At 43.5% G+C, this 27,070-nt stretch overlaps 2 protein-coding genes across 3 annotated transcripts in view; one reads left to right on the top strand and one right to left on the bottom strand.

Annotated features, from left to right (window-relative positions):
• The window catches only part of SYK (spleen associated tyrosine kinase), a 74,407-nt gene extending 66,092 nt beyond the window's left edge, over positions 1-8,315 (top strand). For both annotated transcript variants that reach the window (XM_024214989.3, XM_024214990.3), the window contains 5 exons: positions 1,872-2,081; positions 2,495-2,684; positions 4,971-5,111; positions 5,398-5,510; positions 7,573-8,315. In XM_024214989.3, the coding sequence (XP_024070757.2) occupies positions 1,872-2,081; positions 2,495-2,684; positions 4,971-5,111; positions 5,398-5,510; positions 7,573-7,645 (727 nt within the window). In that variant the 3' untranslated portion in view covers positions 7,646-8,315. The remainder of the gene's footprint in view (positions 1-1,871; positions 2,082-2,494; positions 2,685-4,970; positions 5,112-5,397; positions 5,511-7,572) is intronic.
• Positions 8,316-21,158: 12,843 nt separating this feature from the next.
• Positions 21,159-26,088, bottom strand: LOC112117114 (tubulin polymerization-promoting protein family member 2-like). The gene is made up of 4 exons (XM_024214993.2): positions 26,019-26,088; positions 22,067-22,243; positions 21,731-21,884; positions 21,159-21,341 (listed from the first exon to the last, which is right to left on the bottom strand). The coding sequence occupies exons 2-4, from the start codon at positions 22,234-22,236 to the stop codon at positions 21,159-21,161; spliced, it is 507 nt and encodes a 168-aa protein (XP_024070761.1). The 5' UTR covers positions 22,237-22,243; positions 26,019-26,088.
• Between the last annotated feature and the right edge of the window lie 982 nt (positions 26,089-27,070).

A 27,070-nucleotide genomic window follows, 5' to 3' on the forward strand; every position in this document is an offset into this window, starting at 1 on the left:
CAGGGTGCCATGGTCAGGTGAGTGACGTGGTCACTCCACACACACACACACACACACACACACACACACACACACACACACACACACACACACACACACACACACACACACACACACACACACACACACACACACACAGCCAGCCAGCGCAAGGTCCCTTTAACCCCCATGTCCTGGGCTCAGAGCCAGGGAGGGGCAGGGCTGGGGGCACCCCAGCTGGGAGCTTCCACCTTGTGCCAGGCTCCAGCAGTTAGTCCTAGCTGGGCTGGGTAGGGACAGTACTTCCTCTGCCCCTGCACAGGCTGCTCCTGGGGCTGGGTCAGACCCAACTCCAGGAAGCGCCATGGCTGCTGGCTGGGAGCCCAGCTCTGAAGGCAGTGCTGCCACCAGCAGCGCAGAAACGAGCGTGGCAATACTGCGTCCCCCCACAGTAGCCTTGCAACTGCCCCCCACAACCCTCTTTCGGGTCGGGACCAGTGTTCCCTCTAATTTTTCCCGCCCATGTGAAGAATTACTTTTGTTATGTGCACCAATATGGAGGTGATGTGACACATCCCCTTCATATTGGTGCACAGAACAAAATTCATGTGGTGGGGGTGGGGCCGAGGGGTTTGGAGTGTGGGAGGGGGTGCAGGGGTGTGATGGCTCTGGCTGAGGGTGCGAGCTCTGGGGTGGGACTGGGGATGAAGGGTTTGTGGTGCAGGAGGGTGCTCCGGGGCTATGGTAGGGAGAGAGGACTCTTCCCCGCCCCCCCACCACTCTCTCTCCCTGCAGCAGCACCTGGGCTGGGGCGGGAGGGGAAGGCGCCTCTCCCTGCTGCAGCAGCTCCAGGGTTGGAACCGCAGGAGAGGCGCCTCTCCCCCGGCAGGCCAGGTCGGAGCTGGGTTCATGCCGGGGAGGGGTGCCGCAGCAGTCCAAGTTGGGGCTGGGTTCAGGCTGGGAGAGGGGCACCATGGGAGACTGGGGGCTAGGCTAGGTTGGGGCCAGGGGAGGGGCGCCCCTCCCTCGGCCCCAGCAGGTCCCTGGGCGGGTTCCCTGAGCGCCTGCATGGCGCAAAGAAGGCTGCTGCGCAACTGCGCAGATTACAGGGAATTTAGGTCGGGACCCTAAAGGTTACAACATTGTGAAATTTCAGATTTAAATATCTGGAACTGTGAAATTTACAATTTTAAAAATCCTATATTCGTCAAATTTATCAAAATGGACAGTGAATTTGTTGGGCCCAAATTATGACCATTCACCACTGTTCTCCAGACAATGACTTTCCCATTCAATTGCACGTGCTGTAAGTTACAGCAGCCTTCTCTGACTGCCCTATCTGCCACCGTGCTGACTAGAGTCTCTGGAGTGCTACATACTCCTGCCTTGCCCTCAACACATCAGTCCTACCCACCCACAACACCATATCAACATGCTCCTTTACCAGGGCTTATGAAGTGGTCCTTGGAAGGCAGCCTTATAGCTATTTTCCATTTGCCTGCACCAGGGAAATACTCCCCCAGCCAGACACATGGCTTTCAGGGCCCCTTCATGCTGCTTCAGGCCTTTTAAAGGGGCCAAAGTGGGAATGAGGATCTTGGGGTTGTTTACAAGACCCTTCTCTTGGATGTGTGTGCATTTTTCCTATGATTCCTTCAATTCTATCTTTCATTCAGCTGTCGTCACCCATTGTAAGAGATACTCTTGTTACACTTCTTTGCCTTTCAGTGCCAAAAAAAATTCAAAAGTCCCAATTGTATCACCACTTCTAATCTCCGCTATAAACCTAGAAGTGTCAAAGTTGGTGCACAGTAATACTTGAGAAATTTGTGTGTATGTGCAAGTTAGAATTTTTGTTACAAGTAATCCCACAACTGGACTTTCTTTTATAGGGGTGCCAAGCCAGTAGCTGTAAAAATTCTTAAGAATGAGAATAATGATCCAGCCGTAAAGGATGAATTACTGAGAGAAGCCAATGTAATGCAGCAACTGGATAACCCATACATTGTCAGAATGATAGGCATATGTGAAGCTGAGTCCTGGATGTTAGTAATGGAGATGGCGGAACTTGGACCATTAAATAAATTTTTGCAGAAAAACCGGTATGTTGGCTTTGAGTATGGTTTTGTCCAAAAAAGAAATGAGATTGGTATGTTCTTTTAAAAAAAAAAAAAAGTACTAATGAAAAGGGTTCCTTTCTTAAATCTACAGTGTGGAAGGCTATTGTAAGACTCCTAGGTATCAAACATTTTCTGATGAAACTGCCACATTTTTGAATAAATGAAACATTTCCAAATGCCCCACTATCAATGGCCTGTTGATCTGAGCATACAACTCTTATTTTTGTTCAGGAGCCACTTCTGTAATCAGTTTTAATTAAAGTTTATTAAAACATAAATGAACGTGATGACCCATACGATGCGTGGAAGGTCATTTAATGAATTTGTACAGTAGCTCCATTAAAAGTCATGAAAATGAACTACTGACCTCTTACAGACCCAATTATGACTTTCAGACATGTCAAGGAAAAGAATATAACAGAGCTGGTGCATCAGGTTTCCATGGGGATGAAATACTTGGAAGAAAACAATTTTGTGCACAGGGATTTGGCTGCAAGAAATGTGTTGCTAGTTACCCAACATTATGCCAAAATTAGTGATTTTGGACTTTCCAAAGCTCTTGCTTCTGATGAGAATTATTACAAGGTAAGATTAGTACAAGGTATATGACTTTGATAGTGATGTGATTTTTTTTTTTTTTTAATGGAATGATTTTCAGCTGAAGTAGTTATTCTAAAAGTTGAAATACAGAACATATTTTATTATTTTGTTGCCTGTTGGTAATTAAAACAAAGGAATGGCCTTACTGAAATGGATAGAGCTGGTGGGGGGAAAAAAAATTCCATGGAAATTTTTTACTATTTTTCACAAAAATGAGGGGGCTGGGGAATTTTCAGCCAAAAAGTTGTTTTTGGCCTAAAGGCAAAAACTTTTCAGATTTTGTTTTTTGATTACAAGTCAAAGTTTTCCACGGAAAGCACACACTTTCCTTGTTTCTTTTGTTTAGTCAAAAGCCCAATTTACTGTTGAAAAACAGTTTCAAATAACAATGTTTGACCAGCCCTAGAAATGGACTCTACTACAGAATAGTGTCAATCCATTTTCATATATTTTGCACCCAAACTCTTTCAACATCATCAACCAAAACTAAACCTAACACTGTTCATATTATTGAAATATGATGATTCATTTTGGGAGGGGGTTGAATGAAAACAGTTTGGTCAAATGATGGCTAAATAAATCCTTCTCTAGAGGAACTGTTCAGTTCAGTTTTAAGTGAATTATACTGCCTGCATCCAAAGGAAAGGAAACGACTGCCAAGTTTCATAAAAATATAACAGTCCTTGGGAGTCAAGGGAGACCTTTGGGCCCATGATGTCTTCTTTTAATTCCAGGGCTGCCCAGAGGATTCAGAGGGCCTGGGGCAAAGCAATTTCGGGGGCCCCTTCCATTAAAAAAAAGTTGCAATACTATAGAATACTATATTCTCATGGGGGGCCCCCGTGGGGCCCAGGGCCTGGGGCAAATTGCCCCACTCTCCCCCCCCCCCGGCAGCCCTGTTTAATTCCTTTATCTTATATTCTGATTTTTGCTCCCCCTGTTCCCAACACAAGAAGGTTTTATCTTTTTTAAGCTGGAGCTGGTCTGTTGTATTTCCTGAAGAGCAGATTATCTAGGGCTAAAATGAGATCCAACACCCCTGTGGAAGCATTTTCGGATGAACTTATGATACCAGCTTCTCCCCATGCTTTTCACTGCTCTGTCTTCCTTGTCAAAACATCTCCAGGGCTAGGTGAATAGCCAGATATGCATGTGAGGCCTTGCAATTCAAATCATTCCTTGCCCCTGCCCTCTCCTCCTCTTCCTCCTACTCGATTGATTTATCATCATAGCTAAGTTAGAGGCCAACATGCATGAAGGCAGGTGTTTCTCACACATGAGCAGTAGCATTAAGAAAAGTGTGAGGATGCTCATTATGATTGGTGTTGGGGAGCCACAAACAGTAGAAATATGTTTTTAATTACAATTAAAATGTTTGGGATCAGGATGAGCTCTTTAAAAGCACAGTTTGTCTCAAGTGAAGAGGGGATCTTAACTGAGGGCATGTCTACACTACCCCACTACATCGGCATAATTACTCCACCTCTGCGAGAGGCCGCCATAGCAAGGTGTGGACAGCACTTTAAGCCGATGTAACTTATGTCGCTCAAGGGGATGTCGTTTTCACACCCCAAGTGACATAAGTTACATCGACTTATGCAGTAGTGTAGACCAGCCCTGAGAGTCGATGACAAAGGTGCATTCCTCTTTCCCACTGAAAAGCAGAGTGGAGTTTCACACTGACATTGCCTTGTGATAACTTGGTATTGCCACAGAATAGAGTTAAGAAACAATCAGATTGCAACTCAGTATCATATTGCAATACTATCAGTCCCTATGCTGTTTTGAGGCAAAAGGGAATCTCTGCTTGAGACCAAGTTCTGCCTTGAAGCAAGTATGAGCCTCAGGTTAATTGGGTATGTCTCAGGTTGTGCGAATGAGACTTGATATGAAAACCTTTATTTTTAAAAGAGTGACAAAAGGATTGAATGTTAAATAAAAGAACAGCATGCAGTAGATGCCATTAAAAACATGACCAAAAATCATGTGGTAAATTTACCTTTACTGTGGTATTCATGGTATTCCTATGCTAGAACATAGTGTGGAATACTGTGAATAGCACAATAACAACTCCACAGATGCTACTACAAAATGTCTCTTTTATAGCAAATATGCCATCTAGTGTGTGTGTGTGTGTGTGTGTGTGTGTGTGTGTGTAAGCAGTTTGATGGCATTGCTTTACATTTCTTCAGTTAACATGGCGTATTTGAATTTTGATGAGAACTATAATTGTTTCCACTGCCTGCTTTTTCTTTTGTGACTCATTTTTAGGCACAAAGTCATGGGAAATGGCCAGTCAAGTGGTATGCTCCAGAATGTATGAACTTCTACAAATTTTCTAGCAAGAGTGATGTTTGGAGCTTTGGGGTTCTAATGTGGGAAGCTTTTTCCTATGGGCAAAAGCCATATAAGGTGAGTATTTTTTTTTCAATTATGCTTTTGTTAAAGTTAGTGAAAAGTAATGACCTCACCCATGTATATGTGCCCGTGCATGCGCGCACACATATCTGATAGATCCATTCTTCTGCAATAAGTGATTCTCCCATGCCAGGGCAATCCCCAGCTACCCATTTGTGGAAGCTCGATGAAGCACATGAGCTATAGTGTGGCTCAAATGTTTGCTGTGTCTACACCTCTCATATTTTAAGCACAGATGATGTACTCTATCTGCAACTGAGGCGTTATCATTCTGTTTTAGGGAATGAAAGGAAGTGAGGTTGCCCAGATGATTGAAAGAGGAGAACGAATGGAATCTCCTGAGACTTGTCCAACTGAGGTCTATGACTTGATGAAACTGTGTTGGACATACAAGTAAGTATAATGTGACATTTTACCTCCTGTTGATATTTCTTAGGCAGATAAGCTAATATGTAGAAAGAAAACAAAAGACATTTGAAAACATATACTTTCAGCTGATGTTTTAATTAGAAACAATAAGCTGTAATCTTCAGGCAGTCCATCATGCTTTCAAATAACCACAAGTTGCTGTGGAACTATATGCACTTACCGTCTACCTATCAAACAAAAAATCTATCTGATTTCAAATGTGATATTTTCCACACTGCTTAAACAAGAATAACGCCTAAAAATGTTCTGGCCAAAAAATAGGGTTTCATCAAAATCAAAATTGTTCAAAGGCAAATGTCACTTTTGATGATATTTTTAACAGATTTTTTTTTTATTCCATTTCAATTTTTGAAAACAAGAAAATTTCCAACTATCAGATATTTTCCCATCTCCTCCCTCCCTCCCCGCCACCTGAATGCAATAGAATGACTGATGTCTAGATTTTTTTTCTATATTTTATTTCCCCTCCTCTATCTTTTCAAAACACCCTCAACTTTGGAAAAGTTATTAAGAGGCAAAAGGAAAAAAAACTAACTTTTTTAAGATTGAAGTTTTGAAAAGTTACAGAATGGCTGAGTTAGTTTCATTTTCCACTCTCTAGTTTTTCCAAAGTTGAAGAAATTTGGAAAATTTAAAGCACAAAGCTCACCCTAACCTGGACATTCCTTTTATTGCACTGTGGGATAAATATTCAAAAATTTGACATTTGAAATATTTTCACTTTGGAAAAAAGTTTTTTGAAAAGTTCTTCATTTAAAACTCTGTGAAATGGGAACAACATGCAAAATATTTCAAAATTCTGATTTTTTTCCTCCCCACATTTTGTCTACCTCCTATAAAATAAATATTGGACTGTGTGTGGACTACAGTGGCTATGCAGTCTTTTGGTGTCTTCAAATTCAAACTCAAATTATTTAAATTTATGCTTTTAATGCTTCAAAATCAGCCATGGTGAGAAGGCGGGTTCCTAAACAACTACTACAAAGTCAGTGTTCCCACAAGACAATACAAAAATAATATTGTATGCATCACAGGTACATTTCAAAAAGATACAATCTTCTACAAATGAAAGCAATGGGCCAAACTCTGCTTTCAGTTACATTGGCATAAACTGGGAGAAGTTCCTTTCAATTTACATCAGTAAATAACTGAAAGCAGAATTTGGTGGATGGTATGTCATGACGGGAACACAGTCCTCGTGAGCACAGTGCTTCTAGAAATAACAACAAACATAATGCGCTTCACAGAAATATAGATTCTTTCTTATAATAAGCCTGACTTTCTTCCCTGTTTAATTCAATGAATGCCATAAACAGTTGTTGATCACATCAGAATCACTTCTGTCAGGATTAATTGCAAAGTTTTAAACACTTAATTATGACATAATTGAATAAATATATTATGAGAGCTGATTATTATATCCGTGAAATAAATGTACTGGGAAAAATGCTAAGGACAGTGCACCTGTGCTTGAAAAGGAATTCTATAGCCATATGAAGTAAATGGATCCATGTATAATGTAAATTTCACAAGAACTTGTTCTCAATTTAATCAGTTGCCTGAATTAATAGTGGGTAAAAGAAACGCATTCTAGCCACATATCCAGGACCATTCTCAGAGATGATCAGAAGCAACTCCAAGGCTGTGGTCATAGCTCTCATTATGAGTCAGATGGTGCACTGTATGGACTATCTTCCACACCTTACATCTGAAAGAAATGAGGTAGAAGATAAAGGGGAGCAGTTTTATCCTTTCACGCACAGGTGTATCACTGACTCTGGCTACATATAGTAATGGGTAATATATTGCATTGTCTATATGATGGGTTAGTTGATCTGGATGTATTTTAGTGTGACAATCACCATTTGGTGTTCTCTCTGGTGGTAATTCTATTAAAATAATCTTGGCCATTTACATGAACCTTCAGCAAAGTCTGGAGCTATAAGGAGATGGAACAGTGGTCCAAAGGCCATTCCTTTCACAGCTTTCCAATTACTGTACAGTCATATCTCTCTTCCTCTTACAGGATTGATGAGCGACCAGGATTTTCTGCTGTTGAGCTCAAACTACGTAACTACTATTATGACATTTCACATTAACAATGTGGATACTATGGACCTTATGCACACTTTGGTCTGCTGCAAGCCCCCTTCTGAAAATGAAAGCCAAAAGTTTTAGCTTTAGAAAACATCATGACTTCAGTTTGGTACTGCTGAAGCTCTTTATGTTGTCAAAGTTCAAAGCAAAGCCCTTTGTAATAGATGCTTTCACTTGCTTTCAGTGCAATTTCTGGCCCTTAAATATCTTTTAAAAAGCAGACATTGCTACACTGTGTGCAGCAAAGACAGCACAATAGATCTTTAGAATTCTACTAAATTAAGTTTATTTTATTTTACATACAGCCTTCTTGTCTTTGGAGGGAGGGGTGTGTATTGCAAATTCTATTTTCTCTCTTTCATCTCTCTTCCTCTCATGCCTATATTTGAATGTAGAGCCAGCATAAAAGCCTTGCTACTAATTTTCTCACTACTGGTATTTACCCTAAAAATTGCTCAGAAGTTCCTAAGCTTTGATAAAGCTTTTTCTCCCAGTGACAGTTTAATTCTTAGTTTATATCCTAATGTACTCTACCTAGACCACTGAAATCCCCTCAAAGTAAAAAGCCCTACACTCCCCTGCAGTAATGCAAGTAGAGAGGAAACAGAATTTGTGAATCCCTGCCATGTGGCAAGGAAGCATCCATTCCACTCTGAATTCTCCTCTCCCCCCCCCCCCAAACCTCTTTCTATTCAGGACTCCCCCAGCTTGTCTAGGGGCATAGTCATGTATGCAGGAGGAGTTCTTCGGCCATACTCCCTTCTAGAAGAGGGGGTAACAATGCCTCAGTTAATGTTGCTCAGTATTAAACTTATTGTCTGTGCCTGCATTAGCTGAGAGAGCATTGGTTGGCCAATGGAAGCATCTCCTTTTCTGTCTTACCTTTGTCCTCTTCCTCTGATGTCTTTTATGGATTATGTCTTTTAACAGATTCGCTATGTTGTATGCCAAACAGTCACCACCCCCTCTTTCAAATACCTCCTCTTCCACAACATCCATCCATCCAACTTCCACAGATTCCAAGGCCAGAAGGGACCATTGTGATCATCTAGTCAGAGCTCCAACACAGGCCATACCACTTCCCCAAAATTCCTAGAGCATACCTTTTACAGAGATCCAGTCTTGATTTAAAAATTGTCACTGATTAGAGGATCCACCATGACCATTGGTAAAGTGTTCCAATGGTAATTACTCCCTCTGTCAAAAAATGACATCTTATTTCCATTCTGAATTTGTCTATCTTTAACTTCCAGCCATTAGATGGTTTTACACCTTCCTCTGCTGGATTGACAAGCCCATTATTAAATATTTGTTCCCCATCTAGATACTTAATCGAGTCACCTCTTAACCCTCTCTTTGTTAAACTAAATAGACTGAGCTAGAAGGCATGTTTTCTATCCTTAAATCATTCTCATGGCTCTTCTCTGAACCCTCTTCAGTTTATCACTATCTTCCTTGAATTGTAGGCACCAGCACTCTTAATATTTTATAATAACGACATTGCATAAAAAGGGAACCCAAAAGGCATTTGAAATGCAACCAGTTTTTCACTTCTCACTCTGCAGGAATCAGAGCATCCCCTACCCCCAATCCCTTTATCCCAAGGGATGCATCTGCCTCAATTTCATTACCTTTGCCCTTCCCATAATGTTAGTGTGTGTGCTACCATTATAGCTTTCATCTTGCATTAGACTGTAAACCCTTCAGGAAGAAGTCTTTGTCTTTCTGTTTGTTTGCAATGCCCCAAACTATCTCTGGCACTGTATAAAGATAACAAATCATAGAATTCCCCTCATTGTTCCCTATTATACACTTTTCTCCAGTCTCATTTTAAATATTCCAAGTTTATCCTGATATGTAGCCTAAATTTTCATTCCGTTTCTTAATTACAGCCCTGTACTCCAATATTAATTTTGAGCCCTGTATTCAATCCTAAATAATTCTTGGTGTTTACACCTTCCAAATATATGTAGACTATTCTTATAAGATAACTAGTTCCCAAAATTAATGTATTGGCATGCACATAAATTGATGCACATTTTATTATTACAGGAAATACGGGTATGTAAAGGTACTGAAGAATAATGTTTAAGGCTTGATATATTTATTTCTATGTCTTTTCAGAACATATGTATTTTACCATGGAATTAACTGGGTATTTTAAAAGTTAGTTTAGATGGTATTTTTGTCCTTTGAAAAAGAAATTGGTTAAACAGTGCCAATGTTTCAAACATAGAAATGGGTTATAGAAGTTTGGTTTCCATTGTGAAATATTTGTAGGTACTGTAGATCTAATGTAAGATAATTTGTTTCTTTTTACTAAATTAAGGATAAATGGCCTACATTTTCAAAAGTGACTAGTGATTTTTCAATGCCTTAGTTTTGAGGTGTCCAATGGAAGACATTGTAAAGGTACCTGATATTTAAAGACACTCAAAACCACGAGTTGCTTTTGAAAATGAAGGCCATTTATCTTTATCCAAGTGGGACCAGTATGTAAATTGGTTGGTTTGAAAAGTTAGATATCTCAACATCTGTTTTTCTGCATGGCCACATTGTCCAGAAGTGGCCTCTGTTTGATTTTTGAGCACTCACTTTTGCACAGACAATTTAGAATCTCCATGTGCGGTAATCCACATGTGCATGTAAATTGGATGTAAATCAAGAACAAGTGAGATTTGAGTATAAATCCCATCACCAAGCAAGTGCTATAATTCCACATGCTCTCGGTCCTTCTGAGAGCATGGCCTAATGTGACAAAGTTGGGGAGGACCAACCTCCTCCAATTTCTTTTTTAAAACATTTTTAAAAGTGAAGAAAGATCCTGATTAGTAGTATTTTATTGTTTTTTAGCTTTGCTATAAAAGCCTGCAGTGTATGAATACAACATTTTGTGACCTAAATGAATATATTATTAAACTGAAATTAAAGGTATTCTTTTGTAAAAGGTTTGGTTGTAATAAGAATCCTTTTTAAAAATATATTTGACCATCATATAATTATTTTCATTTACTGTTTTCTAACCATTACTGATACAAGGTAGAGAATATGTATTTTTCAAATTACTGTGATTGTTTATTTTGAGCCAGATTGTGATTCCCTTACTCAGGCCTGGTCTACACCTAAAACTTAGGTTGACCTAGCTGCATTGCTCAGGGCCAAAATTTTGCACCCTGAGAGACATAGTTAGGTCAACCTAACCCCCACTGTTCATGCCGATAGGTTGCTGGAGGAATTCTTCCTTGCACTTAGTTACCACCTCTCGGAGAAGTGTATTTATTACATTGATGTAAAAGTATAATCTCTAAGATTATGATTTATATAAAGTATTCAATATCATGTCAGTTACCATCTGTTTTAATCATTTGCATCTTTGTACTTAGTTGTATTCTGGTCCCACTCACTCATCCCCCTTCATTGCTTACTTAAAGAAACTGAAAAGAACCAGTGTGTAGATAAACTCTAAATATACCGAGAAATATACCAAGTGAAGATTTTTTTTAAACTAGGAACCAAAAATAATACCCATAAATTTCATCAACTAAAATAATTACAGCTAGAACTGGTAACAGGTGCAGACTAAACATCTGAAACTGTCTCTTTTTATTTTTAAATGGTCAATAATGATATTCCTCAATCCATTAGTCACTTAGAATTGTGCTGATCCAGCTGTAAGAAACACATCTTGCCAGCAGATGGCAGTGATTGAATAGATTTAATGCTGTTAATACTCTTTTATTCTCTAAACATCTTACCTTTTATTTTCTGTAACTACCTTTAATTTAATTTGCATTTTCACTTTGATTATATATTTAGAAAAAAGTAAGTAATTAAATAAATCCATCACTTCCCCCACCATTCAAATGCAGCCAACTCTGGGATAAAACATGACAGTTGTTGAAGAGCACACAGTAACACACTGCACACGTTAGGGCAAGAAGAAAAGAATATTGTAACCAAATGAATGAGAGTGGAAATCTTAGGCTAGCTGTATGTAATTTCCTGCAATAAATTTTGTCCAGGAAAATGCAACTCTAATTCTTGCAAAAAATATCCTGGGCTATTTTAATGACCACAGCGAAGGAAAGCATCTCAAGGAGTACAGCTAGCATTCAGAGCTTGAGTACTGACTCAGAGGGATGCATGCCACCTGTTAAATTAATACCTCCCTGCCTGGAGCATCCAGTCATTCCATGGAAGTCTCCCATCCCATCCAAGCACTATCCAATGTTGCTTCGCTCATGAATTTTAACAAAACTGTGGCCTGTTAGTCTGGGGTAGCTTAGCTTGCCTCTAGAAACATAAATGAAAGCAACGGTATTAAATAACATTCTATCAATTTAGTATAGCTATCTCAGGTTAGGGTAATAGTTATAGCAATCACCCACATTTCCCCTGAGCCTTAGCCCTACCTATTAGCTGAGGCGAATAGCAGCTAGATACCTTAACATACACACAAATATTCACTGAGCCTAGTCCTTGCCTTTTTGAATGGCTGAGAGATTCACCATTTCCTTCAGTCACCTCAGCTTTTCCACAGAGTGCCACACCTTGATGGACCATCACACTCCTAGCTCTCATTTCAGTGAACTCCTTTACAGCCAGCAGGTATAAATATGCAGATACCAAAGACTGCCCATCATATTAAATGCTTTACATTGCCATACGAGTAACCGGCTTCAATGGCAGCTTGTCCCTGCAAGAGTGAGAATGGGTGCAAGACTCCCTCTGCCTGGCACCTCTGCACAAAGGCCAGCCACATTCACTCTCCTTGAACGTCCCTCAGGGCCAGAGGAATGCCCTGAGGGAGAGGATGCAGCACTAGCCTCCCAGTGCTTCTGCCCAGCGCCAGATGGTGGGGAAGGGGCATGGAAGAGGTGTTGCAATGGCTGCCTTCCCCTTTTCAAAACAAAGGTTCAAAAGCACAGCAAGTAATTTGGCACACAGACAAAAACTACAATATTAGGAGTGCAGTTGCTTCTTTGAATGCATATTTACATGTCTATTTTGAAGACATGACTGCTCTACTGTGAGTGAACATCAATGGTTTTCTTTTCCACATTTGGAATAAAATATTGCTAGTTTGTGCAATATTCCTTCTCTACAACAGCAATATCACTAAAACCATTACGCTCACGCTGAGTGGAAAACCTGGTAAAAGGAAACTTTTCAATTGTGCCCACCGTGTATTTGAAAAGTTGGCCCAAAAAAAAAAACCAGCCAAAACCTTGCTCTTCTATTTTGCCCTCTTGCATTTAGTAACCACTTTTCTTAAAATGAAATTCAAGTGAACATGTCTCTGGTTCTTCTTCTTTTGTTTATGTGCCAGTTTTATCAATGCCACCAGGACACAGGGCAGTTCTAGCAAACCCATTTGTTGTGCTCCTCCTGCAGGCTCTGCAGAGACAAGCCAGAAACACTATGCAGCCTACAAAACAATGGCTATTGTGTCTTGATTTGATTTTTTATTTCTTGGAGAAGCAAGAAAGTGAGGGGTAGGAATGGGCTTATGAGCGAGAGCAATGTATTACAGAAATAGAGCATCATTTAAGCTTTCCCTTATCCCCTTTCAGATTATAACAATTGTAAAACAGGGCACGTGGAGTGCGCCTGGTGTGGGTCACAGCTGAGAATGCCAAACTCAGGATGGACTGATAAAACAGGCCAGTCACACCCCCAAAGCTGGTGGCTTATTCTATAATTAGCTTTACCAAACCAGTAACAACATGAGCTTCTATAGCACAACACTGGTTAACATGAAGCCAAAACGCAGTCCCCTTAGGCAATCCAGACCACCAAGGCACCTGGACTTTATGATGAAAGGTTACTGAAAAACAGATTCCTCATCTATAAAGTTCTTCCAATCCCAGAGGATCAGCCACTTCCCCAGGTCAAGATATAACTCAGATCTTACCCCAAAACTACGCTTGTATCCAATCCTTTAGCACCTAAAAACTAAAGGTTTAATAATATAAAAAGAAAAGAAGAGAGTTATTAAATGGTTAAGGAGTCATATACATTACCATTGATTTTCAGAGTTTACAGGTCAGGATAATAGCACTGATATAAAATCTGCTAACTTTTTATAGTGCTTCCTGTCTTACCCGAGTACTTAATTGGGTTTTCAGATCCCAGTTCTACTTTATTACTCCACTCCTTGATGTCTGAGTAGGTAGGCACACGCCTTGTTTGCTGGAAATCAGGTAGGGGTTCTGCACACTGCAATACACAGCTACTGTATGACATTGGCAATGTAATTGTAAAAACCCAGGCCAAACAAGATATTGTATATATTGCATGGCTGCTCCTGTCTTTTTAGAATGCTAGTACAGCCCTTTTTTCTTTATACATTCAATTGTAGGCTCTACCCTTGCTGTGCTATTGCAGAATCCTGTGTGGCTCAGGTACTATTTTTAAATTCTTCAATAGACCGTGACTCTGTCCATCCACTCACAGAAAGTGAAAGGGCTTAGACACTATGGATTGTAAGTCTGGCATTCTTGACGCATTCATAGTTTTTGCATATATTGAGCGAGTAGAACAAGTACTGATTCTTCTTAGTGATACAGCGCTGCACAATTTAGGTTAAAGGATGAAGTATTGAGTAAGTCATGCCTCAGAAAGTCACCCTCAATTGTCTGATTGTGTCCATTTTAATGCAAAACAGAACTTGCAGTACACACAAACCCAAGTACAAAGCTCGCAATTTGTTCCCAAAGCTCCCACAGCTGCTTCTGTGCCAGCTTTTTTTTACAAAAAAAACCCCTCTTGTATTAGTTTACATAACTTTATACCAGGAAATTATTGTGCAATTCTTTTTAGTTACATCCAAACTGTTCCTTTCAAAAATCTGACAATTTTATACCTGTATATTGAATTCCTAGCTGTTCAATTTGTTCAGCAGATACTTTGTTACAGTATACAATGCATGCAGGCTGTAAAGTAATCCTGAAATCAAGCCTCTGATTTATTTTCTGGAAATCTAATAGCTGATCTGAACTCCATCTGTTATGTACTTGCTGTGTTCAGCAGAACTGGGGGGAAAGTTAAATGTTTTCTATAGGAGTCAAAATTTGTAGCTTTCTTCTGCTTTGAGACAAAAGAAGATGCTGTTTCTTATGATCAGCTTTTTTTATTCACAAGTTTATTTCAGGGCCCTGAGGGCCATTGCCACCGTAAGCTGAGACAAAAAGAGACGTTTTCTGTGAAGTGTGGAGTTAAATCTTAGTTACCAACAATACTAGAATATGAAGATTATCCTCAGAATGCTGTTTTGGGGGGCGAGGGTTCTGCAAGAGCAAAGAGTTTTTGCACGGCCATCTTTTAAGAAATCCAGATGAGCTGGAACACCTGGGATTCTAGTGTTGCTCTTTTCCCTTGACATTAATAGAATTTTGTCCAAATGGTTTTACCAGTCCAGCTGGTAGACGGTCTGTGTGATGCTAGAAGAGTCTCTATCACTTTGGAAGAGTGACAGTTCACGGGCAGGGAGCAATTATGCCCGAACTTCCCTCTGTAGTTCCTGAAAGGATCTCCTCACAGACAAGGCACCTCATAGTCTTCGGCTTGGTCTGCTCCACCATAATGAGAGAGGAGAGCACAAACTGAGAGGTCGTTTGTCAAGGCTCCCATACACAGAACACTCTGCTGGAGTGGCAGGAGGGCGTACTCACACATCGTTCTGTGCTTGTGTGTGAAGGGGGGATCGAGGCCTCTCTCCTTCTGGATGGCTCTCAGCCCATTGAAAGAAAGGAAGCACTGGGCTGGAAAGGAAGGAGGCCTCAGCCCTCCCAACGAGCACTGAGGGCATGACCTATGGGGATGGCTCCTACCATTACCACCCAAAATGGGGCAATGGTGGGAGTATACTATTACCCTTATTAGGCCCGCAGCCTCTGAGTCACATTGATTCCTGAACACTAAGTACAATATCAGGCAAGCAAAGCTATTTCGGGAAGCAAATAAGAGAGCCGACAAGGAGGAATAAGTAGCTATGAAATATACTGTTGCAGTTGCCTGCTGACTGTATAAACAAAACACGGGTTTGCCCTGGAAAAGAGAGTGACAAGAGAATGTTCTATGATTGTTTCATCTAGTGCAATAGCTGTTTTGGATAATGTCCTCTTCTCGCTTAATGTACATGTACTTTGCTTGCAGTATTGTACAGGACATAACGTACTAAAACAAGCAGCAGTGAGGACAGATGCTGTGTGTTGACTATTCAGAGTTCTGCCATAAAATGCAAGGATGAGGCTTGTATTTTCCTCCATATGTTCTTAGTTTATTTCCCCTACTATTTTTGAAATATTGTTCGTGTTTCTTGCTTCTCCAAGAAAAATACATGGGTCTTCTCTTTGCACTCAGGTATCTCAAAGCACTTTACAAACATATGTTAATTAACCCTAACTACATAGGTTAGGATTATATTAAATAGTTAATGCTTCTACAGTGGCTGAAAATGTAACTGATAAGTATTTAATATATTTAAACATACAATATTTAAAATTCATATTCTAGTTGCAGACAAATACTGTGTAAAGATGGAGTTAAAGGTGAGAGTATATAAATTATAAACTCTTGGGGTAGGGGCTGGTTTTTGTTCTGTTTGTGAAAGGTCTAGCCCAATGCGGTCCTGTGACTAGGGGTGCTACCGTAATACAAATTAATAATAATAATAGGTAGCAGTCATGGAGGCTGAAATCTATTACAGAGATGTGGCAATTATTCCCAAACCAAACATCATAAACCTGTGAAATTCTGAGTTAAGCTTTGACATTAAAAGATATCCCAATGTGTTAAGGTATGGAAATACAGTGGAATAGAGGGCAGAGAGCAATGACAACCCCATGGGAAATCCTCCCCACAACCCCTTCAGGGCCCCACTGCCTCCCTAATTGAAGGTTTTAACCCCTCCCCTCATATCCAGGGCACCTTCCCCCAGTTTAGGAGGGGAAGTCATATGGGGATAGAGTCAACTGTCATGCCAGAGGGTGAATGTGAGTAATGAAGGAGGCTATTCAAGGGAGGTTGGTACATGCTGTAGCCCATGCCCTAGCTGAAGTATTTGAAGCCTCCAGAGCTGCCTGCACTGAGGGACAGGAAAAAATGGCAATAAGCCTCCTTTGTACCCTGGTCATGCCTTGTCTCACCAGCATGGTTGCGAAGGGGCACTATATAGCTGGGCATGCCACCATACCCTGGCTGTGCCCTGTCACCACAAGGGGGCATTGTGAAGCTGCAGGTGCCACCCTCATTACCTTAGCAGTGCTCAATCTGTCAAACCTCATACCAGGGAGTGCTGTGCTGCATGCGTTACTCCCCTACCCACTCATGTTGCTTCTCCCTCAACAGACACTAGGGGGTGCTGTGATTCCACGGCTGCATCACTTCATACCCTGGTCATCCCTGCCTTCCTAGATTACTACTAGGGGGTTCTGTGATTTGGCTCTCCCTCATAGGCAGTGGGTAGCATAGGCAGGGGAAGGCTGTGCCTCCACAAACAGCCTGGCATGGCTCCACCCACACTCTGCCCCGCCCCCATGCTCCCTCCTGCCTGCTTCAGTTCCCTTCCCACTCTTCTGTGGCTGAGAGGCTGGGGGCCTGTGCACATAAGGCCCAGGACTGGGGGGGCTGGGAGCATGCTCCCCATCCAGCACTCTAGAGGTGGGGGTGCTCCCACCACACCACCTGCCTGGGACTGGAGGGTGCTCCGGCTGCACCGCCCGCCCGCCGAGTGCTAGGGGCATGCGCCGAGGGCCAGCAGCCCTGGCCGTGGGTTCTGGGCTCCAGCAGGGAATGGGGGGGCAGGGCCTTGTGCAGAGGCGGAGGGGCCAGGGGCTAGCCTCCCCCAACAGCGCATTCACCGGCCGCCCATACACTCCCTTCTTGTTCTAGGGCACTGGTTCTCAAACTGTGGGTCAGGACCCAAAGCGGGAGTCACCAGGGCTGGTTGGGCTCAGGTTATAGCCCCTGTGTGGAACTGAAGCCCTTGGTCTTTGGCTCTCCCCCACCCCCCACTCAGGGCCACAGGACTTGGGTGGGCTCAGGCTTCAGTCTCCCCCTACTGGAGTCATGTAGTAATTTTTGTTGTCAGAAGGGGGTTGTGATGCAATGAAGTTTGAGAACCTTTGTTCTACGGAGTACATAAGTATGTGTAGGGGAGGAATGCATTCATAATCTAAATAGACACGATAGACTAAGGGCCAGTTTTTCTGCTCAATTACTGATGTGTAAACTTGGAGTAACTCTATTAAGTTGAGTTGAGTTACTCCACATTTACAGTGGCATAACTGAGCTTGGATTTGGTCTATTGGGTGGGAGAAAATAAGATTAGCCCAATTTTACACATGGGGAAACTGAGGCACAAAGCTGAAGTGATTTGCTTGAGGTCATACGGGAAGTGTGTGGCATAACAGCTGAAGGAGTCCTGACTTACCCTCTTAGTTATCATGTAAGAGCGCGTTCCCCATAAACAGCTGAGACTAGAACCCAGGAGTCCTGCCTCCTGGCTTCCCGCCTGTTCTAACTACTAAATCACACCAAAGGGTGGAATCAGGACTACCCCTCCATGTTTCATAAGCCCTATATTGCTAATCATCTGAAAAACTCAGCCATAGCAACCCCTCCCCTCTTTTTCCTCTTAGAACAGAACCCAGCTGTATTGACAACCCAGCTCAGCAGCTCCTCCCATTGGTTTTCTGCCATTCTCTGCAGCACGCTAGAACTGGCTGCATTCCTGTTCCTTTTCTCTCCATACCTAGTGGGAGCTTCGATAAACATGAGCCTGAAAATAGAGCTGAGAATTCCACCAGACAGCAGCCAAAACAGCATAGTGTCAGGATCCTGCATTGAGCTGGCCTGGGCCTGTTCATATTTGGCTTGGACGCTTCCAGTCCCACATCCAGGTATTTACCAGCTGTTCTGGGCCGTGCAATCCTAGATTTGGGAGTAGGGTTGCCAACTTTCTAACTGCAGAAAACCGAACACCCTTGCCCCAAGGTCCCGCCCATTCTCCAAGGCCCTGCCCCCGATCACACCATTCCCCCTCCCTCCATTGCTTGCTCTCACCCCCCCCCACTCACTTTCACCAGGCTGGGGCAGGGGGAGGTGAGGGCTCTGACTGAGGGTGCGGGCTCTGGGGATGAGGGGTTGGGGCCCAGGAGGGGGGGTCTGAGCTGGGGCTAAGGGGTTTGGAGTGTGGGAGGAGGCTCCAGGCTGTGGCAGGGGGTTGGGGGTGTGGGAGGAGATGAGGGATCCAGCTGGGGGGTGCAGGTTCTGGGGTGGGGCTAGGGATGAGGGGTTTGGGGTGCAGGCATGGGCTCCGGGCTGGGGCCGAGGGTGGGAGGGGGTTTCAGGCTGGGGCAGGGGCATGGGAGGGGGGTTGGGGTGCAGGCTCTGGGCGGCTCTGGCTGGGGCAGCTTGGCGGGGGGGGGCCTTAAATAGCAGCCACACCAGCACTGCCCTGGCATTTCCCAGAGCTCAGAGGCTGCTCTATCTGCCATGAATCCTGGACACATGGCTTGGCCAGTGCACCAAGGACAAAAGTTAATCCTGTTCTCTGGAATGTGGGCGGGGGGGGGGGAGAGGGGGAGCAACTTCCCCACAAGTGCCACACATACATACTCCACTGCTGCCCCTGGCTTGCTGCGCCCCCCCCCCCCCCCCCCCCTCCCCCCACCCACCCCCCCCCTAGGGAGAACTCTGCTGCAGGTCCCCTCCTCATCCCCCCACCATTTGCAGTGATCCCCAGCCCCTCTCCTTTGTCCCCCCAGTCTGGCCACTGGTTGGGGTCTCCACACCCAGCTGCTGCCTGACTCTGCTCGGATCCATTCGCAGGGAGAGCAGCCCAACTTTAGCCCCATGCTTCCGTGCATTGGGGAGGAGACTGACAAGTCCACAGCCCCTTAGCTGCTGGTTGCATGGTCCCGAGACAAGGCTGGAGCAGCAGCCCCCAGGAGCAGGCTACAGGGCAGCCACTGGCAGCTCGCCCTGGCCCCCAGCCCTCGCACCAGCTTCATGTAATCTGTGGGGAGCCGGGCTGGCTCCTCTTTCTGCTCCTGCTGGCTGGGGAGCATTCATCGCGGCAGCTACTGTCTTTCTCAGCCCCTCCGCTGGGATCCACCCCCTGCCCGCCGGGGCTCACACCGCTCCTGAGCTCCACAGCAAGAGCTGCTGCAGGCCCCCGCCTCATCCCCTAACCAGCAATCAGACTTTTAACAGCCTGGTCAGCAGTGCTGACTGGAGCTGCCAGGGTCCCTTTTTGACCGGACACGAGGCATCCCTATTTGGGAGTCAAACACACAAACTACGCCTGAGGGAATTCTGTGCCCAAAAAAAAAAAAAAATTCTGCACACAATATTTTAAAATTCTGCATATTTTATTTGTCCATAAATAAATGTGGAGGCTTCAGCATTGCAGTGGGATGAGAGATCACCCTGTAGTTGCCCCGAATACAGAGTTGGCGGTGAGGCTGCACCCAAGGCTGATAAAGCGCAAGGGCCAGACCTGTCCCAGAAACACCCCAGGGCCCTGCCCCTCCACGCCAGGTGCACCAAGATAGCAACTAAAAGGAACAGAGTCTCATATGCACACCCACCCCTGGCCCTCGATCCAGGTGTAGGCAGGCAGGCTCAGCCCGGATCCAAGTGCAGAAGGGCTTAGTGTGAGGGAAGCCAGATGAGAGGGTTCTGTATGGGGAAATCTGGCTGTGGGGGGTCTGGGTGTGTGTGGGGGGTCCAGATGCACATGGGCTTGTTGGGCAGTTCTGGGTGCAGGGGGATGGGACTCTGTAGAGAGGTCCAGGTGAAGGTGGTTGGGGCTCAGCGGGGGGGGGCCCGGGGGGGGTCGGGATGGGGGGGATGAGGCTGAGGGGGGTGGGGGTTTAGGTGTAGAGGGGTTCAGTGGGGAGGATCTGGGTATGGGCTGGATGCATGGGGGTTGGGCAGATGGGGGAGCAGCTCCCTGTACAGTGACCTCTCCCCCATGGGCTGAGGAACGATGAGGGCAGACAGTGGAGGGGAGGGGGCAGAGCTTTCTGCAGCCAGGGGAGGTTTCTGGGGGTAGGTCTGACCCAGCCCCAGCCCAGCTGCCCTATGCAAGGGAAGAGTAAGTCCCATCCTTCCCCAATCCAGCCGAAACTTGCAGCTGAGCTCAGCACAGGGTAGGAGCCTCCAGCTAGGTCATCCCTAGCTTCCCCCACCACCACAGTAATTTATCTCTCTGCCCATTGTTCTGGGTGCCCGAACTGACACACCTGTGGTGCTGGGGAGGGGCACATGACTATTCTTGAGACTTCCCTTTGCTTCCCTGTCAGAAGTCATTTTTTCTGCAGGGAAGCAAAGACATCTGTGGGGGACATAAATTCTGTGTGCACAGAGTGGTGCAGTATTCCCCCAGAAATAACACACACACGCACAAAGAAGCCAAGGTGCAATGAGCATGAGATGTTTAATGGCCTCCCTCCTAGGTTACAGGAGAGGACAGGGTGTAGGGCTCCCTAAGGTACAGTGCCAGCTCTAGTGTGTCTTGTCATAGGTGCCAGCTCCCTTGTAGGCCCCAACATAGCCACTGCCATCGGTCACGTCTTCACGGCCAGCTATCCCTTTCCCCTTGCCGCTCTCATCAAACCGTTCCTTGTGGGAGCCTGTGTATTTGCTGGTGTCTGTCAGTCTATCAACCCCACCAGCTGTGGTGGTTTTCTGTAAGAGACGGGGCCCAGCAAAAGTTAGCAGAATTGAGGTTGGATCTCACAATAGTTTCAGGCCTACCCCAAAGGGTGGGGCCTGTGGGGGGTTGTACTGGGCTCATTCCTGCCTCCAGGGGGATATAGCATCTCCATGAAGCTCATATTAGGTTAGTTCCTGCCCTGAGTGGGGTGTTATCTCTCTATGGTGGGATGCCTCACATTATGCTCATTCTTTCCCTGAGTGAAGTGGGATCTTGGGCAGGTGGAAGGGAAGAAGAGTCCTCATAGCGGGTTCATTCCTGCTCCAAGTGGGGTCTGTACAGATGGCAGGGAGATCTGGTGCTGGGGTAGGGAAGTGAGGGGTGCCGGGTTTGGGACACCTTAGAGAGAGCTGGTACTCACCGTTACACCCACGTTGGCTGGTTCCTTGCCCTCCATCAGTGCATACACAGCCTGCAGGGCCTCCTCAGGAGACTTGCCCTTGAACCGCTTGCCACACAGCTCCTTCATGGCCTGCTGGAACTCAGCAAAGTTGATGGTGCGAGCGCCTTTGGTCCTGCAATGAGAGGGGAACAGACATGGGAAGTTACTGCAGCTCCCTGACCCAGTGGTGGCAGCAAAAAGTCCAGAACATCCCCACTGCACTCATCACACTGGGGAACCAGCTCTTCTCCCCTCTTTGTTTTCCCCTCCCGTCCCTTATCTGTTGCTCCCATCTCTTCTCCATTGCCCACGCACTTGACTTTGTTGAACACAATATCGACATCGGTGCTGGTCACGGCCTTCCCATCCATCACGCCACAATCCTTCAACATCTTGGAGAAGTTCTTGCCCGTCATATCATTGCCAGTGGCAGCCGTGTCACCGTACATGGCAAATTTACGGAAGGATTTCTCCAACTCCGACATCTTCGGGCTAGGGAAAAAGGAAGACTGTTAGGATGGGCCTCCCCACCAAGACATCACCACTACAACCCTTCACCCTGAGACTATGTTGTTGGGGGTCATAATGATATTTGCACAAATACAACCGGAATTAAGGAGTGGGGTTTCTGAGGAGAGAAGAGAAATGGGTGGAGGTTATTTCTACAGAGTTGGGATTTCGGGAGAGGGTGTATGTCAGTCTTATTCTATTAAAATGTAAAGAAATTTGGTACCTAAATCCTCTGGGCAGCTTTGGAAACCACATCCATAGTCAGAGCTCCAGCATCACACAAACCTTGGGATTCCACCCAAAGATTCCTGCATGGTCTGCTTTCTCCACCCCCTCCCACCCCCCAGTGAATGACATTGGGAGGTCAGACCATAGCTACCTATTTAGGCCCCTATTACCATAGTATCTGAGCCTCACACATCCCTGAATTTAGCCTCTGAGGGAGGGAATTATTCCCATTTTATAGATGGGGAACTAAGGGATGGAGAAATGAAGTCTGAGATTTTGAAAGCTGTCTAAGCAATTAGGACAGCCAATTCCCATTAAAATTAAATGGAGACTGGTTGTCAAATCCCCTTAGGCAGATCTGAAAATCCTAGTTTAAGTTTTGGGCTGAATTTAGAATCAAACCCAAAATCAATCAAACTCTCCTTCTCATTAACTCCCCAGATATAGCTCGTTAGCCTCTTCTGACCCTTTGTCAATATTCCATTAATTGTCAATTGATTCAGACTCAGGACTATTGTATTTAGGCTTGAGAGAGAAAATGTATGAACCATGCCAGGATTTTCAAAGCAGTACAAGGGAGCTGGGCAAACCAATTCTGTTGATTTTTAAAGGGATTTGAGTGTCTAACCCCCTTAGGCTTCTTGGAAATTTCCATCATGTCCTATTGACACCCACGTCCCTTCACCCACTGGTTCTGTCCTTCAAGTTTCTTCAGGGCTGATAGGGTTTTTAAAGTGCTCCCAATGCTTCTGGAACTCTAAAGGAAGAACCAGATTGCTCACCTGGGTAAATCCAGAGGCACTCATCTGAAATCCCAATGTAGTGTCTCTGGATTTAGTCCAGGGGATTACTAAAATCAGAATCGATCCCTTTCCCCTCTAATATTGACTCCTTATCCAGAGGCTGGGCTAACCTGTGTTGGCAGATATTCCTGGCCCTTTGTCTGTTTGTTGCGTGTTTCTCCTGGGAGGAGGTCAAATACTTTAAGCCAGCAGCAGCAAAGACTGGGGATTCAGGCTGAGCCACCTATTGTAACCTCATCAGTTGCTTGTGATGTCATCACTTGCTCCACCCACCTGAGCGCTGACATCAGTGTCACAGGGAGAAAGCTAAAAGCAGTGATGGTATTTGGGGAGTTGGGTTGAAGGGTGAGAAATTTTTATACCCTACTACACATTATTTTACAACATTATTTCGGGAAAAATAAGGAAACGGATTCCCCACCCAGGAGCATTCCCTAATGCCAAAACACTCAGCATGAAAGCCTGGCTCCACTGAAGTCAACAGAAAAACTCCCATTGTCTTCAGTGGAGCCAGGATGTCCACCTCGCACACTTTGTCTTCTAACCTCAAAACCACCATAACTCATTCCTAAACACACAGAGGAGCTTATCACTGCTCTTCACAGCCCAAACAGTTGGTAGAAATCAATCAAAGGGTGATTTTCCTTGTGCGTCTGGCTCCAGCACTTACTGTCCTAGAAAAAGTTGGATGAATTTCCAGAACTGCAACTTTGTAGAATAAAGCAGCTCTCTGAGCTGAAAGACTAAAAACAAGAGACAGATTTTTGCCTTCTAAAGTCACATGGACATATGACTCATTTCGCCCATCTTTGCGTGTGTTTTATTCCTACTAATGTTAATGGAAATCATTGGTGTGTAACAAAAGGAGAATCAATCCATTAAAGTTTATTCTACTCTGAAAAATGAATTTATACTAAAACTGGGGAAATAATTTTTTTGCTTCATTGGCAATTTTGAAAAGTAAACAAAAAAAGGGTTCTGTTCACCGGCAAAAAACATAGAGCCGCCCCTGGATAGTACCATGTAATGAACTTAGTAATATATTTGGGTCAACCTACACCTGATTGCTTAGATCTAGTGTCACCAGCATTCATCCATTTTAAGGCCAGAAGGGACCATTAGATCACCTAGTCTGACCTCCTATGTAACACTGAGCAGAGATTTTCACCCACTTTACCCTGTATTGAGCCCAATAACTTGTCACTGATTAACACACATTTTCCAGAAAGAGATCCAGTCTTGCTTTGAAGATATCAAGAGGTAGAGAACCCACCATTCCCCTTGGTAGTTTGTCCAATAGTTAATCACCCTTACTGTTAAGTGTTGCCTTATTTTTTATTTGAATTTGTCTGACTTTAACTTCCAGCCATTGCTTTTTGTTTTGTTTTTGTTTTCTTTGTTAGGCCTTTCTCTGCTAGATTAGATTAATGAGCCCTTTAGGTCCTTATATTTTCTCCCTACTAAGCTACTTACACACAGTAATCAAGCAAGCTCTCATTCTTCTTTTTGATAAACTATGTAGATTGAGCTCTTCAAATCTCTCAATGTCAGGCATTTTTTTCAACCCTCAAACCATTTTTGTGCCTCTTTTCTGCATCCGCTCCAATTTTTCAATATCATTTTTAAAATGTGGACGCCAGAACAGGTCACAGTATTCCAGAATTGGCCTCACCTCTCGGCTCCTATTCCCTCTTTCCCTGTTTATACGTCCAAGGATCACATTAGCTCTTTTTGTCACAGCGTCACACTGGGAACTCATATTCTGTTGTTTGTCCGCTGTGAGCCTAAAATCCTTTTTGGAATCACTGCTTTCCAAGATACAGTTGCCCACTCTGTAGGTATGGCCTGCATTCTTTGTTCCTAAATGTATAACCTTGCATTTGGCTGTATTAAAACTCATTTTGTTTGACTAGGCCCAGCTTACCAAGCAATCCAAATTGCTCTGTATAACTGCCCTCCTCTCCTCATTATTTACTATTCTCCCAATCTTTGTGTCATCTGTAAATTTTTATCAGCATTGGTTTTATATTTACTTCCACCTCATTGATCAAAATGTTGACTAGTACCTGGTCTAGTACCAATCCCTACAGAATCCCACCAGCAACACACCCAACTTAATGATGATTCTGCATTGACAACTATTTTTCACGCCTGTCAGTCAGTCTGTTTGTTCTTAATCCATTTAACATGGAGGACCTAGCTGTAAAGAGCTTCTTTTCTTGTCTAAAGTAGACAGATCACATGGCACAATAGTTTTCAAAATGTTCCAGGCACATTGCTTCAATGAAGTTACAGCACATCCAGGGCTTTCAACAAAGTCTATACAAGAGATTGCCAAATTTGGTACCATGTAACTAGTTAAGTATTGAGCTGCTACCAGTCTCTTACAAACTCAGTTTAGTGAGGTTTGAGATGAGAATCTCATGTGGACAGACACTGAAGACACCAGGGTGAGAACAAGTTAATGCTCTATTTCTGCCACTGAGAAGGGTCACAAAAAAAGGCCCTCCTTTGTGGGTTCTTTAAAGAAATCCCACAAGGTCCACATCTCTGCTTTCCAAAGCAAAAAAAAGGACATTTTTTTCAAAACTTCACAAATTATGAATTATGAAGGATGCAGAAGGTTGCCCAAACCTTCAGCCCTAGGTAAGGGGATGAATCTGCACTAGTAAAACACTTAGCTACTAAATAAACAGAATAATTCAGGATTCTGTTCAAACACTTACATAGTTATTCAGGAAAGTTGGAGGACAGCTTTGATATCATCGTGAGGATTCTGAATAATCTATTTAAAGGAGACCCAAACATTTTGTAGAGCCTAAAAAAGAAAAAAGTTAGGGCACTTACAATGCTAAAATAATGCAGAACACCAGAAATTTAGGAAGAGAAAGATTAAAGTATCAAAATCTTTAGTAGGCAAGAAGAAAATTTATTCATAACAGCAGAAAAAACAAATTCCAAATTACTATGTAGCTTCTATATTTTATGAATTATGATCATAATCACATAAACCTCTCTTTTCACATGCAGCTGTTTATAGCATACATTCTTTTTTAGTGCCATGATCACAGAAATTGTTTGAATGAAGGCATTAACACATTAACAATCCCAAGAACTGTATTAAACATTTGAAATCAATCAAAATGAGCCGTTCAAATTACAGATGGACCAAAATCAAAAGTGCAGATCCAAACACCTGTGAACTATGGAGAAGTCTGAAATCATGATGCAGATGTGGATGTAAGTTTTGTGTCTTGAGCCTGTCTCTTGTTGAGGTCAACAGTACTGTATTTTGAGATTGAACCTTAGACTTTTTGAACTGTAATCAGAAACTCCATTTACATAGTGTTTTATTTTTAATCAAAGTGCAGTACAGTGGAGTAATATGCTGTCCTCTTTTGAAAGTCAATGATCACATCTGCCTAGCTAAACAAATATACTATGTTTGATGCAAATGTGTAGGAGTAAAAGGAAGATCCTGAGTAGGGCAGAATTACCCATTTTTATAGAAAAGCATTTACAGAGTTTTAGGAAGAGAAAATCCTAGTCTTAGAAATGTGACAAACAGCTTGTCAGAAATTAAGATAAGGCAAAATAGATTAAACACTTAGCTGCTCCTAATATTTTATTTTATGGTTTTACAATTTAAGTCTCATAATGAATTTTCCATTTATGTTACAGAAAATGAATCCTTTCTCAGGCTCACAGGTTAGATTTTAATTCGGAGGGGAAATTTATCATCACCGGGTTTGTAGTCCCGAAACATATGAAATTATAA

The sequence above is a fragment of the Terrapene carolina genome, unplaced genomic scaffold (assembly GCF_002925995.2).
Source record: "Terrapene carolina triunguis isolate 2854851 unplaced genomic scaffold, T_m_triunguis-2.0 Scaffold113, whole genome shotgun sequence".
Taxonomy (NCBI): domain Eukaryota; kingdom Metazoa; phylum Chordata; order Testudines; family Emydidae; genus Terrapene; species Terrapene triunguis.

What these genes read in the sequence shown, in the direction of transcription:
- LOC112117114 (XM_024214993.2), bottom strand. Translation starts at nt 22,236, where the DNA reads ATGTCGGAGTTGGAGAAATCCTTCCGTAAATTTGCCATGTACGGTGAC. An exon ending in ATTGTGTTCAACAAAGTCAA is followed by an intron (nt 21,885 to 22,066) that starts GTGCGTGGGCAA and finishes CTCTCATTGCAG; the next exon opens with GACCAAAGGCGCTCGCACCA. An exon ending in CAGCCAACGTGGGTGTAACG is followed by an intron (nt 21,342 to 21,730) that starts GTGAGTACCAGC and finishes CGTCTCTTACAG; the next exon opens with AAAACCACCACAGCTGGTGG.